Source organism: Prionailurus viverrinus, chromosome D4, assembly GCF_022837055.1.
Source record: "Prionailurus viverrinus isolate Anna chromosome D4, UM_Priviv_1.0, whole genome shotgun sequence".
Lineage (NCBI taxonomy): Eukaryota > Metazoa > Chordata > Mammalia > Carnivora > Felidae > Prionailurus > Prionailurus viverrinus.
The window spans coordinates 28106475-28123224 of record NC_062573.1 but is presented as its reverse complement, the minus strand read 5'-3'; the positions used below and the strand labels follow the sequence as shown (position 1 = coordinate 28123224).

The window sequence follows — 16750 nt, the reverse complement described above, 5'->3', positions numbered from 1 at the left end:
CTTGTTCTCTCTCTCTCTCTCTCAAAAGTAAATAAACATTAAAAATATTTTTAAAAAAGAGAGAAAAGAAAAGAAGAAAAGGAAAGAAACAAGAAAGAAAGAAAAGAAAGAACAGAAAGAAAGCAAGCCTAATTTCTGGGTGAGGTCAAAACGTCTCTAAGTAAAATGTATTCTACTAATACTCTAATCCCACAGCTCAGAGGAAGAAGCATCTGACCCCATTTCTTCAGTTTGATGTCCAGAAGCCAGGTGTCTACTGCTTACCTGGTTAGAGGATGCTGGGCTTGTTGACAAAGGGACACCTTGGTCCCCAAGCACCCAGCCAAGGGGCTCCGGAGTCTGGTAAAGTGTCCCATCTAGAACTCCATCTCTTTAAGGTGGGAAAATGGCAGGAACAGAAGAGCTTTGGCCAGCTCCACACCCACTCTGGTATGAAGCGGTGGCAGCTGTTTTGAGCAGTCTTGAAAACGAATGCTAAGACTACACTTCCTGTATTTTTTCCACAGGGCCATCTTAACCTGGGATGGCAGGGCTCCAAGGGACCCGGGTAACAGCTAGTCCAAACAGCTAGAGACAAAGGTCCAGAATGGGGAGGGGCCTATCCAGGTCACACAGCGAGTCAGAGAGCGGGCAGAGGATGAAGGTGGGACTCTCTCCCTCCTTCTACAACACACGCTAAGTCACAGAGCTTTGCTAATCAGTCACAGACAGATGAGGTAAAGACACAAGGCTGAAACAGGCCTTGTTCCAGCCCTTTAGAATTACAAATATACCACCAGGTGACCTTCCCTGGGAGGGAGTAGTTAAAAAAGAATTCTTACGGAGCAGTTCATTTCAAAAGTATAAAAAAGCCACATGCAGTCTGGTTTCCCAATGCTTGCCCTGCTAAAAACTACATCTGCATACGAATCTAGTTTGCATCTAATCTGTAAAAACATACAAAAGGGGTCATCTACAAACAGTTTCTCCAACTCTTCACAAAAAAAAAAAAATGATCCATGACTTGACTTTTCCAACATCTTGTCATCAGGTTTCTAAGACCCTAAAAGGAAAAAGAGAAAAGGATAAGAGAAAAGAAATCTACTCTGTCACAATCAACTATGTGGTAAATGGAAGATGGGGGCAACGATCCTTAATCTTAAATCTTCCTGGCAAGGAGTGGTGCTGGTGGAGAGCAGAGGGGCCTTGTGGGTGTCCAAGAAGTACAAGTGGGACCACTGGGTGGACATTTCAGGGAGGCAGAATGCAGCTTAATACAAGGAAGGACTTTCAAATACTGGGAAATCCAAAGATAGATGTCTGATGGTAGTGAGCTCCACACCACTGAAGGTATGCAAACAAGAGCTGGACAGTACTGCATGTTGTAGGGGGGACTGAAGAACTGGGTGGTGGCATGTTCTTAAAATTCCATGGTTCTTTGTGGCTCTCTTTTGAAAACTCATCTATAATAGACTGCGTTCATAGCCTGAGTTCATTGTATTTTTTAAATACGTATATACTTAAAAATTGCGTACACATTTGAAACATGAAATATATATATACACACACACACATACATATGTATATACATGTATATGTGTACACGTGTACAGGAAAAAAGTCCTGATACGTGATATGTATATGACAACATAGAACAATACATACACAGAAAAACCAGAGTATCAGGAGGGCAACTTTAAGAGCCATCTCCTACCTGAATTCCTATCTGACCATTTCCTACCTTCTGTCTTCCTCCCTGTTTCCAAGAGCTCAAACTACTTCATCCACCATCCTTCAACCCCAATGCCATTTTCTCAGCAACATCTTCGTTTTTCCCCAGTTCTAAGCAGCTTCCCTCTCCTCAAACTCATGCACGCCCCTCACTTCCTTAACACTGTACCCCATTCTCGCTTAATGGCGTTCTCTGTTTTGGTTTTCTGTGCATCCGTACAGACCTGACGTAAGGCCTTGTACACAGAAGCTACACAACAGTAGTGGCTCAATAGGAAAGACTATGGATTACAGCCACAGCAAAATCCTGCATCCCGGCCCCTGGCCTCCTGTGATGGCAGCAGACGTCCCCTACCCCACTGATGCCAGGCATGGCTGCACTTAAGCAGATGTGACATCTGCCACATCTGAACAGAAGCTTTAAAAGGGACTGTGTACCTGGCTCAATCTCTTGTTCATCCCCTCTGCCACAAAGAATGGACCCAGTCCATGCTGGGGCTGCTCCTCCAGCTGGGTCCCCATATGACGTTCGGAGCAGAGCCACAGCCAACCAACCCACAGCCACAACAAGGAACGTGAGCAAGACATAAACGTTGATGGCTGTGCACCAGCAGGCCCTGGGGCTGTTTAGCAGCAAAAGCTGGCTAATTAGGGGGCTTGTTTCCTAGGGACTAAAGCAACCCCAGCTCTCACCCGGCTGACTATGAGGACAAAGCCACGGGGCCAGGGGAGACGCAGATTCTCCTGGAGACACACTGCTAAGCACGACCTGCTGTTCTTCCCCAGGAAGAACCCGGGGACAGACAGACGGCCTCCTCTGTGGGCACATTTTCCTACGGGTGCTGTCACAATGACAATGTCTGCTCTCTCTGTGCCCTCTCCAGGACTTGAAGGAAATATTCTGTTCCACTTCAGAAACAGAAAACAAGCAACTGGTCTTTCCCACCTACTGACACCCACAACGTTCACAGTTCCCGACTTTGCATGCTAGGTGGGAAGCCCAGAGCGGTATGGGTGTTGACCATCCTAGAGATTCTACCTGCTACTGTAATATGTTCCCACTGTTGGGTATTCCTCTGCTTTCCTCGATTTATGTATTTTTCTTCTTTCTTATCATACATCTTATAAGGCATCTCAATCTCTTGTGACACAGGTGTATAAATACCGAAAATGACTTAGAACATGTACATTGCTCCATCACATGCGGTCGTCTGGAGCTGGGAAGCGGGGGACTTTGTATTTACTCAGATCCATAACTGTCACCGTGCCGTGGGACTCGGCCTCCCCAACCGCATTTGCTGAATGGCACAGGTACACTCCCTCATCTTCCTTTCTCAGAGGGTTGATCTAGAAATAAAACAGGCAAGTTTATATGGTCATATATGGCACAGCAAAATCACTTCCTTATTTAGTCCCTAATGATATGTCTGAGCACTTATTCTTTTTCAAAATAAGATAGAGCACATTATTTCTCTTCTTGCCTTAGCTGCCAAGAAAGTTAAATTTTATACTCTGTACCCTCTCTATTGCAGCTCTCATTTTAAGGCTTCCTCTGCATCCCTGCCTTTTACTGTGAGCTTACCTGGTCCTCTTATTGAAGGTGATAAGTATACATCACAAGAAAATACTGCAAATTAAAAAAATGAAAGTTTACTGACTGGGGAATGGCCCACAAGTGCTCCCAACGGAGGCAGCCTTTACAAAGTAACACAAGAGAGAACATCTCCCCCTACCCTTTCTTGTAACAAAGACGGGGATGTGCTTGATTTGAAAAAGCCACGGACCCAGCTGCATTCTGAGTCCCTGAGCTGGATGGAGAAGTCACCAAACCTTGCAGAGATGGGAGTGAAAGGAAACAGACACCCTCAGAGAGCAGCCCGTTCTCATGCCCCTGCAGAGCAGACCCACACTGGCTCTCTCCTCTCTTGCTGTCTCTGTCAATCGTGAGTCACTCGGCAGACTGGCGGGGGAGTTACGTACACCATCTCATTTTAAACTCATGCTGATTGTGAGGGAAAGGGGGAGCATTGTTATCCTGACATTACAGGAGGCTGGCAGGTAAGTCACAGACTGTTGGGTCACAGGGCCCTCCTCTTACAGTTGTGGACACTGAAGCTCAAGAGGTAGACTGACTAGCCCAACACGGACCCCCATTCCCACTCCCTCACTCTTTCAGACCACACTGTTCTAGCAACTTAAACTACTCCAAGTGGCCTAGAGGAGCCCTGGAGGGGGCGCCAATGTGCGGTCTTCCCTCTACTGGCCACATGGTCTTGGGCAAGTGTATTAGTTTCCTGTGGCTGCTGGAACTAATTTCCACACACTTAATGGCTTAAAACAACACAAATTTATTATATTTAGGTTTTTAAAATTTTTCATTAAAGACTTTATTTTTGGGGTGCTTGGGTGGCTCAGTCAGTTAAGTGTCTGACTCTGGCTCAGGTCTTCATCTCATGGTTCATGAGTTTGAGCCCCGTGTTGGGCTGTGCTGACAGTGCAGAGCCTGCTTGGGTTTCTCTCTCTCTCTCTCTCTCTCTCTCTCTGCCCCTCCCCTGCTCTCTCTCTCTCAAAATAAATAGACTTTATTTAAAAGATAAAAAAATTAAAATTATATAAAAAAAGATTTTATTTTTAAGCAACCTCTGTGTCCAACGTGGGGCTCAAACTCACAACTCTGAGATCAAGAGTTGCATGCTCTCCCGACAGAGCCAGCCAGGCGTGCCTGTATTTATTAGTTCTTGAATGAGAAAGGGGGCTAAGAAGAAGGTATTAGCAGAGCTGCCTTCTTCCTAGGAATTCTAGGGGAAAACCCATTCTAGATAGGCTGCCTGTGTTCCTTGGCTTGTGGCTCTCTTCCTCCATCTTCAAAGTCAGCTGATTAGCTGACTTTATTCCACCTGCAACCTTAATCCCCTCACGCATATAACATACCCACAGATTCCAGGGATTAGGACATGGACATCTTTTTGGGGCCACAATTGTGACCACCAGTGAAGACCACTTACGCTCTCCGGGGTTAAGCTTTCCTCACAGTTATGGTAGGGTCCCACAAGAAAGGGATAAGAACAGCTTTGAAATGTGTAATGTGGTATAGAAATATAAAGGGTGCTTTATAAGGGCCAGTGAACAATAGCCAAGTAATCCTAAACAAATGAGATACCCACCAAAATCCAGGCTGTGGCCTCGTGGTCAGAAGGGCCCCCTCGCACCTGGACAGCTATATTGACGTGGTCCCCAGGAAGGTCCTCTAGCACCTGAGTGCCCTCAGGAGACTGTGTGACCTACAGAGGACAGGAAAGCCAGGAGTGATTTAGAAAGAGCATTTCTGGCTAAGAACTGCACCACAGACATCCTTGCTGTCTACATCTTCCTACTGACTCAAAGGCCAAACCCTAGCACCTCTTACTCCTATTCAAAGGTCAGTGGCTTTTTAAACCTAAATGTATGTGCAGACAGCACCCCCTGCTGGACAGCAACGATGCGGACGCCATCACTATCTCACAGAAGCAGCTCAGAATTTCATGGCCCTTCTCTGGGCTGTCGGTCGAGATAGGGGGACAAGAAATGCTGTGATCCACACCAGTCTCTCAAAAATTGATCTGCAGGAAGATCTAGTTTTTGAATAAGACTTGGATAGTCTTTCTAAAACCCAGATCCAGTGAAGCAGGCTCTAACTTCATTCCAGTGGAACTAGGCTAGATAAGTAGATGAACTTTCCGACCACTAAGTGGCCAAAGAAGCAAATGGCACAAGGAAGGATGGCACTCTCCTTCTCTGGGGGCAGCTTTGGGGTGAAAGTTTTGAGGCATAAACCTGGAGGTAGAGGAGTGAATATGTAAGATATCTTTTTTAAATAGTCGGCTTCACATATAAAGACATACACATGAGAAACACCTCTCTTTCTCTCATATTCTCTCTCTCTCTCTCTCTCTCTCTCACACACACACACACACACACACACACACACACACACACACACAATTCTTGGACATAAGTACCTTCCTCCACGTGATGACAGGGGTGGGCACAGCCCTCACCTCACAGGACAGGTACACCTGTGCACCAGTGACGTTGTGGACACTCCGGGGTGGAATGACAACCATGGGGGCTGGAGGAAGAACACAAGGGATCACAAGCTTTACCCTGCCAGGTTCCCAGCACCCCACCACTAGAACTCCCTACCTGCAGAGAGCCAGCTGGGATAGTCCGACGTGAGGGGGCAGCAGCAGAAGAAAGCTCTACACACATAAAGAACGCACTTGTGTTTCCCTCAGACTTGGAGGCATGCCTACATGTTTCCTCATCCTTGCCTTTGTTCTATCAACAGGAAAACAGGGATCTGGGGAGGAGAGGCGACTTCCCAAATCGCCCGCCTTGTCTGTGGCAGGGCTTGGTCTCATCACACTCCCACCCAGGGCCCCTTCCAGGACTCCGGCTGCCATCTGCTTACAGCTCAACTCTGTGAGACACTGAGCGTGCGTGAGGAGGGGCTGGTGCCACCTCACTAATGCCAAGTCTTCTAACAGATGGGCTTTTCTCCTTCCACGTGGAGGGCGGTTCAAAGAACAGGCCTTGCGGAACAGCTGCACACACCGAGCTGAGACCCCCTGCGGGGCCGGTCCAGACGCTCGTTTGCATATCTCAGACTCTCAGACTCCACAGGAGGCCTCCCTGCCCCGACAGCCCCCTCCCGGTGGGCAGAGCTGCAGGCACGGAAGCCGGCACTGGGACAGAGGACGCCCAGAGAGAGAGAGCTGCCGGGATCACGGTACCCAGACAGTGCAGCTCAAGGCTGCCAGAACATTACCGAAAGGGGAGGGAGGGTGTGGGCAGGCTGGCTGGGATAGAGACCATGCAGGCATCTGAGAAGTTCCTAGCTGACGTGCCACACTGTCCTCCTCCCTGGGCCCACTGCCTCCTCTGCTCACACTGGTGCTAAAAGAATCAAGTGCAGCCACCTCGGCTCTGGCCTTCCACCCAGCCTCTCAATGGACCTGCCCACACTGCCTCCCCCACTCTGCATGGAATATAGCCCTCAACTCCACAGGGCCTAGAAGGTATGTGTCCTAGTCCAGGACCAGGTGTCTGTACCTCTCTGACCTGCTGGAGCACAGCCTGCTGGCGTCCAGGTGCTTCCATCCCGCCTCACTTGAACTAGACGGCAGCTGGGCCCATCCCTGCATCTGGCCCTCGGTTTCTTGGGCAAGATGCAATGGGGAGGCATGGGGAGGAAAATGCTCTCTGCTTGGGTCTGCTCATCTTTAAGATGGGGATAATACCCCCTGCTCACAGGGCTGTTGAGCTCATCTTACTAGGTGATGAGTGCTAGAGTAATGGTTTAAGTTAACAAGACACGTAAGTGGAGGTCAGGAGCAGGTTTGGTAAGCAGGTGACTGGATGAAGAAGGAAATGGCAAATAAAGAGCAAACACATTCATTGTCTGGCCATCAAACTGCAGGGTCTATGCTCCTAGGGCTCTGCTGAAGCATGAAGGAAAGGGCCCTCGCCTGCCTGGGTGAGGCTGCAATAAAAAGGAGAGCAAAGGAGGGAGACGGAAGGCCACAGGAAGAGCAGGGAAGTTCAGGAGTGAAAGGGCACAGAAATGAGACTGCTCTGGCCTCTCCAGACAGACTTTGTCAAGCTGGTACCAAAGAAAAAAAAAGTCTCTGGAAAGTTGTCTTAGAACCAGAGTCTCAGACCAGAGGGGCCCAACTCCCCAAGTTCCTGTGCCTGATCATCTGTGGTATGCTCATCTAGCATCTACTTACATGCCTCCAGTGATAGAGAGCTCACTACCTATGGAGCCAGGCCTCTCCATCTTTGGAAGGCTCTGTTCCTAAGAAAGCTTGTTTTCACTTGGAGCTAAAACCCACCTCCCTATAACTCCCACACGTTGATGCCTCCTGGAGTCCTACAGCCCCCAGAGAGTGCCCCAATGGTCTCCAATGAATACAGACACTACCTTCTCCACCCCGGAAAGGGGAGGGAGGGTGTGGGTAGGCTGGCTGGGGTGGAGACCATGCAGGTATCTGAGAAGTTCCTAGCTGAAGTGCCACACTGTCCTCCTCCCCAGGCCCAGGCTGCTTTCTTCCCTCTCAGCCTGATCAGCCCACTCCTTCAGTTGTGCCTGTATGATTGCCCCCCAAGCACCACACCTCTAGCCACAACACTGAGTATAACCAAAGGCCCCCCAGTAAACCAAGGTCTTAGGCTTCTAACATTGCCCTATGCATCCCAGCCACCTGCAAACTGCTACAAAGGACACCCCCACCCCCGCCTCTCCAGCAGGGGCCCCATCTGCAACATGACAAAGAGAGTCTAATTTATCCACCCCCTCCTGCCAACACCACCTCCCCGGAGCCCAGCCGTCCTCAAATGGCTCGCTGGGGGAACAATCACAACCGCATCTTATTCCAGAGCCCTCAATGGATTCCAGAGGGACACTCAATCAACATGTTTTACTTTCATTCATGTAAAGTCATCAATTTTAAATGAGGTTTCATCAATCCCTTTCAGTCCTAAATGAATAAACTGGTAAATCACATTTCAACGTTCTCTCTCCTCGAATTTCCCTCTCCCTCTTTTGAGTAACTGCAATTAAGAAAGACTGTCTTGGAAATACTGTCTTGGCTACTGATCTTGTGGCAGAAAATACCACCTCTTTTACAAAAGAGTCCCAGCTTTCATTGATAAAGTGACATTCAAATTTTTGTTTATTTTTAAGTTTACGTACAGCATGTTATTCCTTGCAGAGTGCAGCTGTAAGTTTTGACAAATGCCTACGGTCACATAACCACCACCATAACCAAGATATAGAAGAGTCCAGTTATCTCAAAAAATTTCCTCATGCTGCCTTTTGTCATAGTAATCTCATTTTAATATTAACATATCTGATTGTAAATTTAAAACATTTTTATCCATAATAGCTCTTTCTAATCAGCTATCGACGTCATAATAGTAACAATGGTAATAATGCCACCATCTGACTCTGATAGCTTGCAGTGTGCTAGGCACTCTATTCTGTTTACAGAGGATTAACCCGTTCGATCTTTCCAGCAATTTCACCAGCTGCAGAGCTAGCCAGAGTTACCCAGGCTTAAATGATAGGCAAGGCTTTGAGCCCAGGACTTGGGCTCTGAGCTCTGTCCCACAGTGTCTTGCCTTCTACTTAGATGACACTTCCACATACACTACTCCTTTCATCCTTATACCTACCCTGCTAAGCACGTGCTTTTACCCCCATTTTACAGATCAGAAAACCAAACCTCAGAAAGATGAAGTGCCTGGAGGAGTGGAGACTCAAACTCACCCTGATTCCATCAACTCCACGCTGATTTTTACTTTTTAAATTTTTTAATGTTTATTTTATTTTGGAGAGAGAAAGCATGAGTAAGGAGGGGCAGAGAGAGAGGGAGACACAGAATCGGAAGCCGGCTAAAAGCTCTGAGTTATTGAGTTATTAGCACAGAGCCTGGTGCAGGGCTGGAACCCACAAACCATGAGATCATGACCTGAGCTGAAGTCGGATGCTTACCTGACTGAGCCACTCAGCCGCCCCACCACACTCATTTTTAAAGTAAAACATTTGTTGCCTGTTTCCATTCCAGAATAAGAAAGGGTTCCTTAGGGATTGTGTTGAGGATCCTCAAGACAATCCCCAGGTTCAGTGTTTGCTGGGAGGACACACAGAACTCAGCACAGGTGTTTTGTTTGTTTGTTTGTTTTTTTAATGTTTATTTATTTTTGAGAGAGAGAGAAAGCGCATGCACATGCAAGTGGAGGATGGGCAGAGATGGGACAGAGGATCCAAAGCAGGCTCCACACTGACAGCAGAGAGCCTGATGCAGGGTTCAAACCCACCAACCATGAGATCATGACCTGAGCTCAAGTAGGATGCTTAACCGACTGAGCCACCAAGGTGCCCCCAGAACCCAGCACAGTTTTACACACAGCTATGATTTATTACAGTGAAAGGAGACAAAGCAAAACAGCAAAGGGAAAAGAGGTTCACGGGGTGAAGACACGGGAAACCAGGCACAAGTTTTCAAGAACCTCTCCCAGTGGATCACACAGGACACGCTTAATACCCCAGCAATGAATGGTGAGAACATGTGTGAAATGCCATCTCCCAGGGAGGCTCACCCCTTGCCTAGGATTTTTATTGGCGGTAGGTCACCTGGGCACCCTCTGCTTATTATGTACCAAAATTCCAGGGTCCCAGAAGGAAAGCAGGTGTGCACCACGAACCACAGTGTTGGTATAGTTTAGGCACAGTAAGCCACCCTCAGCAGTTCCGAAAATGGCAGGAACCCTCCTGAAATCCAAGTTCCCAGACACTAGCCAAGGGTCAATCTCACCAGCAGGTCTTTCTAAGGATACGGTCTCTGGGCTGCTCCATTTACTCTCTTCTGCACAGGAATAAAACCCTCCAAACATCACCCCTGGGATTGATGTAGAGATACTATTAAATGGCTGGTACGTCCTTTACACTAGCAGGACATTCCCAATCCTACTGTCCCCAAGGGCTCATTCGAGTGCCGTGCTGGGGTGCTCAACGTCATGACCACAGGCAGGATGAACCCAGGTTCAAATCCTGTCTCTGCTACACCCCAATGCTGTGACTTGGTCTCAGTGTCTTCTTTCAAATGGGCACAGGAGTCTGTTCCCCACCCCAACACCTCCCCCTCAGCTATTGGGAGGAACAGTTACAAGACCCCTTGCAAACTAAAAGGCTTCCACAGAGAGACCCAAGGATCTGGCAGACTGTGCTACCCCAAGGGTAATCTCAAAGTGCCTTGCCTGCTCCAAAGCCCCTATTGGCCTCTGGGGGAGCAGGCCTATGGGTGGGCTCTATCTACCTTGATCCAGAGGCCATGCCCATAGCCCTCATCCTGGCAAACCTGGGGCATAGCCTCTCACCTCACTGTTGCCAGAGTTGCCACACTCCTGGAAGAGCCAGGGCTTTCTACCTGAATTTGACAAGAGTAATGTGGGTTTCAAGAGGGAGGATGGTGCCTCGTGGGTCCAGTCTGAATGTGCCAGCTTCATTTCTCTAGATCTTTCTTGCTCAATACTTGTTTCTTTCTGTCTGTGCCAACAACAGCCCTAGAAATGCTGGGATGGCACACACAGATGCATCCATCAGGTAACAGAATAGTCACCCACCTGTACACCCACTGGGGGTGGGCAAAATAGCACCAAGGGAAACTCAAATGCCTGGGGGTCCAGGTGCCAACCAATGGAGCTTGGGCAAGTTGCTAACCATTTCCTCCTTGTCTGCAAACAAAGACAATGACTGCTACCCCACATCCTCTGGGGTGAAGGGACAGAATGGATGTTAATGAATTATTAACCATGTGGATCTGTACAAATGAAAAGGATCGATATTATTGTTATAGTGTGTGCTGATCTGTCCCCCCACCTGGTCAACTAAATATGTCCTGGATGGCTAGAATGGACGATCTTCTCAAATGCCTCCCAGGTTTATTTAAAGTTAACAGTGCCAAGGAAAGAAGGAGTATCAAGAGTCATCCCCCAGGACCCCATCTGCTTGTACAAAGAAGTGCACAGCCAAAGAGTTTAATCATCAACGCACTGAACAGCCCTGATAATTTATGCTAATAGTCATGTTAGGATGTGGAAGGAGAAACAGCTTAATCCGGCTCCCTGCAGCCTGTGCCTCAGACCCCCTCCCTCGGCATGAAAGGCTTTTGAGCACGAGGCCCCCCTTCTTTGTCCCTCTCACAAAGTGGCATTCGCAGCCTCTCCTGGTTACCTGGTAACACGCACCTCGCACAGACTGAGATTTCTAAGTGGACTGGAATTTCAGCTGAGGTGAATTTTCTAAGATTCAGGATCTCAAGAGCTCACTGAAGCTCAGGGGCTCGGTGCCCTGTTGGGTATTGGCACGGGGCCCTGTTCCTATCTAATTTAGCATTCAAAACATGCTATCAACCTGCTGTCTGCAGGATCCCCACCCCCTCCCAATGTTAGCAAATGGTCAGGGAGCACACATGGAACAACACAGCCTTTTAACAACAAAAACAATGCCACAGCACCTTACAACAGAGGAGCGAAAACAGTAACTTCGTACAGAACAAAGCTTCATCCCTCAGTCCGGCACTCAAGGCTGGCAATGCCCCCCCTCCCAACCTCTCTGGGTCTCACCCCCTTCCCCCATTATCCCCCTGGGTACCTGTCAGCAGGTCACTGTTCACACCCTTCATGGGCCCCCTACCTCCTCCTACCTGCTCTTACCTCCATGCCTAGTTCATGCTGAGCCTTCCTATCCCCTTTTCTCTGCCCAAGAATTTTCTGCCAGTCCTTCAGGGTTCCTCTCAGGTATTTTCGCTTCTATAAAGCTACCCCTGTTCTTCTCTGGAGCCATCACCCAGTGCTCAATAGAGGAACCAGCAGCAAGCCTTGGAGGGAAAACAGGACAGTGGATCCAGACTGAGAAACCCTCAAGATTCAACTGTAGCTGCTTTGTAGCCGCTTTCTAATCAGGTGGCCAGCAGGTTAGAGGTGCATGGCTCCGTCTGAAAAGAGCCAGGAGGGGTGCCTGGGTGGCTCGGTCTGTTGAGCGTCTGACTTTAGCTCAGGTCATGATCTCACAGTTCGTGAGTTCGAGCCCCGTGTAGGGTTCTGTGTTGACAGCTCAGAGCCTGGAACCTGCTTCCGATTCTGTGTCTCCCTCTCTCTCTGCCCTTCCCCCCCCCCCCCACTTAAGTAAATAAACATTAAAGAAAAAAAAAAGCCAGGAAACCCCAGGCTGGAGCCCTACATCAGCTAGGAGCTAGCCAGGGAGCTCCCCTCCGTGAGCCTCAGTTTTCCTTTCTATTAAATAGGAGTGAGATCTGGCCAGGGTAGCTGTGAGAATTGAGTAAGAAGATGGAATGCAAGAACAATTTTGAACAGTAAAGAACTATTCATATGTGGGAACAGGAGGAATCTTCATTAAATGTGTTAATCAAAGGATTGCTCTCGCTCTTAGGCTTTTGGGGGAGTTTCAGAGCATGGGAGGAAAGGTCAGAGTTTAAGCCTGTACATGGTTTCCAAATGCCCCTCAGAGTTATGTGTAAGAACACTTCCCACACTGGGCGGAACCTAATAAATATTTACGTTGGTATCATTCAGTGAAAGTCAGGTGTCAGTTTATTGAAGGATAGGTGAGGGCCAAGGAGGGTGATTTTATTAACAGTATTGAAGGAGAACAGCTGCTGTTGTGACTTAGCCTGTTTCCCTTCCACCAGGGTCCCTAGGGGCATTGTTAAAAAGTGCCCCTGCTATGTCCTCTGAATAAAGGATGGCTTTAGGGCAGCACAGCATGAGGTGCCACCTTCACTGGCCAGGAAAGATCCCCCTGTCTACACCTTCATGCTTCACATGGGCAGGGGTCACAAACACTTCAGTGTCACAAACACTTCAGGACAAAAAGAGATAGGGAACAGTGCCCAGGTCTGTGGCAAATGATACAACTGCTGGTGGGGAAGGAGAGCTAAATTCCGGGGAGGCCTGATGCCTGTCACTAATGGGATCATTAAAAGCAGCTTCTGAATTCCCTTCCTTTTGGCCCCTTGAACATCTTTACTCCTGGGGCTTGTGCCTGGGGTGGGCCTCAGAGCCCCCTAGATCAGACTGGAGGGGCTGTCACATTTACTTGTCATTTGGTAATTTTCAATGAATTAGGGGTATGGGGTTTCCATCTGCCATCTGGCCGCACTCTGGTAACCATGGCAACCACCACCTGCCTGACTTAACACTATCAACTCCTGTCCTGAAAGAGCAACTGCACAAGGTGTCGGGGTCCTGGATGCTGGTCAGGCTTTACTGGTCACTCTGGATGTGTCCCCTGCCCCCCTGGGTCTCAGTCTCCTCTGCATAATAGCAGAATTGGTTTATGTGTCTTCAAGGTGGCTCTCTCTTAGGAACAGACTATCACTCCAAGGAGAAATTATCTGAGACTATCAGCACCGGTTGGATTCTGGGGACCTGGTCAGCATTTCTTGTGTCTCCTGCATGTGGAGTTACTTGTCTGGAGACAAAGAGAACTGCCTGTGAATTAACTGCTAAGGAAAGCAGATTGTAAAAAGGAGGAATAGGAACTAGAAGGGAGGAGACAGGACTGTTTAATGCCACACAGCAGAAACAAAGGTTCAAAGTGGAAGGGGGCCTCAACAGTGGTTCCACAGGGCTGACTCGGCCCAGAGAGGGGTAGGTAACAGCCCAAGGTCACTCAGGGAACCAGCAGCATCACAGAAGCGCCAGCCAGCTCTTTCCTCCACTGGGTGCCCCAACCAGGAACAGCTACCCATGACTTTATTGTGCTCCAGGGCTGCCTCAGACCCCTCAAAGGGCAGCACATTGTTTTTGTTTTCTGGGACAGAAGCCCTCCTGTCTCATCCCGAACAACCCCCTGGGTCTCCTGCACTTGAGTGCATCTACCAGGAATGCTTGGAGGGAAATAATACTAGAAATTTCCCAAGGTCTGGAAAAGGTCATCCCCCACTGCCAAGGTTTCCCTGTTGGAGCTAAACTCATCACCCCAACTTAGGCATTTAGGTCCAGACTTGGGTCTCCAGGCCCAGGCCAGAGCTCCAAGCCAGGCTCCTTGGAACATCCTGGCCACAAGCTCACTCACCTCAACTCTTCACTGCCCCCTCCAGGCAGTGTAGACAGGGGCAGTTCTCCAAAACCTAATGGGGCAGGAGGGTGCTTCACTGGGCATACCTATACTGATGTTTTTCATTTATTTTTGTTTGGGTTTTAAAAATTACATATAGAGGTGGGCAACTTTAGATGACTTTACTGTGAAGTTAATGAACTTTAAGTTTCTAGGTACTCAGCAATGAATAAATTTCTATTTCTTCACCCTCCGAATCATATAAGCCTTACACCCACAAAACCCAGCTCTCTCCCTGATGGCACCATCTTTTCAGAGCTTAGGTCTCCAAAGGTCTTACCTGTCCTGGGTGGGAGAGCCCTCAGGTCCTCCCAGCAGGGCCCCAACCCTGGTGTTCTGGCCCAGTGATTCCTGAGTCCCCTGTCTTCAGCTCCTCCTCATCCAGAATCTTCACTTTCTCTGCCTCTCCCTTCAAAAACCCCACCCTGGCCTGGCTCGGTGCCGGACCCAGGGGGACTTGCACCCAGTAAGACACCTCCTCCCCTAACTCCCAGGCTCGTGGAGGTAAACATGTCAGGCCTGCCCATAACTGCAGGCCTTTTTGGTACTATACCAAAAGGGACAACAGGCTCACCAAAATTCTGACCAGCTCAGGGACTTGTATCTCCATGAGCTTGGTAAGCAAGGGTGCAGGATGTGCATTCCTGTCCCAGTCTTCTTGAGTACCTGGCCAGGTAATAAAAACTGCTTACGAAGGGAAACCTTAGGCTGTCAATCACTGTGCTTTGAGGGATCCTTAGCCCCACACTCCTGAGGGTTGGGGGGAGGGGTCCCTCTTTCTCTTCATACCCCAGCACCGCGGGGCAAAAGCCATACTCACCAAATTCGCAGGGGCCATCGCGCGCCTTGTGCAGGTGGCCCGGGTGCGCGCGGGGCGTGTACCGGGCGCGCAGGCGCAGCGCGCATACGCTGGGGTAGGAGCGGCCGTCGGAGCCGCAGACGGCGCCGCGCTGCGCGCACACGCAGACCCCGGTGCCCTCGGGCGCCGCCCCCGCGGCGCGGCTGGCGCACACCAGGCCCGGGGCACAGCGCGCGCCGGCCCGCCCCCCGCAGCTTGCGCCCTCCGCGCCCAGGCAGCGCGCGCAGCATCCGCACTCGTCGCGCGCCGCAATCGCGGGCGCGGGGCAGCGCGCGGGCGCCGGACAGTGCTCGGGCCGGCACGGACCGCACTCGGGGCGCCGGCCGCCGGCGGCGCGGAGTCCGAGGCCCGAGGCCAGCGGCGGCAGCAGCAGAAGCAGCAGCAGGAAGAGCGAGGTGGAGCGCGGCATGGTCTGCTTCGGGACGGCACTGGCGCCTCTTCTTCGCGCTGCGCTGGGCTTCGTGCGCGCCGCGCCGCCACCCGGCCCGCCCCGCGGCCGCTGATTGGCCGGGGCTCCACCGCGGGGCGCCTCAGCCGGCTGCCGGGCCTGGGACCGGAGCGGAGGGATGGGCTCCCGGCCGCCCCAATTCCGAGCTGGAGTGATGTCCTGAGACCTACTCTCCCAGACCTGGTGGGTTCTTGGGGGAAACAGACCACTCCAGGCGGGAACTTGCCCGAGCACGCTGTGGTAGCGCCCGGATTGGATGTACGGTCTCCAGATCCAAAGCTAGCTCCAACTATCATGACCCTTAATCCTCCTAAGAGGATCAGGCTTGTACAGACAATGGAGCATTGTTTAATTGTCCCCCACCCCCACCCCCCCGCATGCTACTAAAGTCACGGTATACTTCACAGTTAAAAATGACTTTGGTTGTGATGAGATATGGTCATCTATTTTGGGTTGACCTCGGACTTTCAAACTTTGCACAGCGTTTAACTGCACAAAACCTGCAGTTATTTAGCCAGTTTTCAATCCTTTTGTTACTACAAATGATGCTATGATGAATGTCCTGGCTCACAAGCGTCAGCATATCTGTGGTTCGTGGGCAGTGCATGTTGGAAAGATATGGTAGCCCAGGTTTTTGTAGTCAGATATTTATTCATGTGGCCTCTGCTTGAAGCCAGGCTCTGTGTATTCTATCCCTGGCCCAGTTCTGGCAGGGGACCCAAACAGGACACCCTAGGGAGTCCTGATTGCTGGAGTTTGATGTGTGGCCAAGTGAAGACATTGGATGGAGGGAGGGACTTGCTGACCAAGCTGTATGGATGGCTCTTCCTGTCTTTACACCTTAATCCTCATTTGCCCTGTGCAGTTTTTCCTTTTTCTGAACTCTTAGAGATGGAGGGGCCTTTTGGATTGTTGTCCATTTTCCTATAAAACTGTCTGCAAGCCCATAGCCCAGTGAACTCTGGGTCCCAGAGTGCCAATTAACACTGTGGGCAACATCTGTGGGCCCCATGAGATTATGGGAAAAAGAAGAGATGAGTTCTCCTGGCAG

At 49.9% G+C, this 16750-nt stretch overlaps 2 protein-coding genes across 4 annotated transcripts in view; one reads left to right on the top strand and one right to left on the bottom strand.

Annotated features, from left to right (window-relative positions):
* Positions 1 to 16750, top strand: part of ALDH1B1 (aldehyde dehydrogenase 1 family member B1) — a 331536-nt gene that overhangs the window by 249055 nt on the left and 65731 nt on the right. The window contains exon 1 of one of the 3 annotated variants that reach the window (XM_047831280.1): positions 9582 to 9628. The exons of the other annotated variants lie outside the window; for them this stretch is intronic. The gene's annotated coding sequence lies outside the window, so the exon portion shown is untranslated. Of the gene's footprint in view, positions 1 to 9581; positions 9629 to 16750 lie in introns of those variants that run through there. 3 annotated transcript variants of the gene reach the window in all.
* IGFBPL1 (insulin like growth factor binding protein like 1) lies at positions 83 to 15660 on the bottom strand. Its single transcript, XM_047831288.1, has 5 exons — positions 15213 to 15660; positions 5709 to 5818; positions 4875 to 4991; positions 2899 to 3057; positions 83 to 1042 (listed from the first exon to the last, which is right to left on the bottom strand). Exons 1-4 carry the CDS (start codon positions 15658 to 15660, stop codon positions 2908 to 2910), a joined length of 825 nt encoding a protein of 274 aa, XP_047687244.1. The 3' UTR covers positions 83 to 1042; positions 2899 to 2907.

What these genes read in the sequence shown, in the direction of transcription:
- IGFBPL1 (XM_047831288.1), bottom strand. Translation starts at nt 15,660, where the DNA reads ATGCCGCGCTCCACCTCGCTCTTCCTGCTGCTGCTTCTGCTGCTGCCG. An exon ending in CGATGGCCCCTGCGAATTTG is followed by an intron (nt 5,819 to 15,212) that starts GTGAGTATGGCT and finishes TTCTTCCTCCAG; the next exon opens with CCCCCATGGTTGTCATTCCA. An exon ending in CTGTCATCACGTGGAGGAAG is followed by an intron (nt 4,992 to 5,708) that starts GTACTTATGTCC and finishes TGTCCTCTGTAG; the next exon opens with GTCACACAGTCTCCTGAGGG.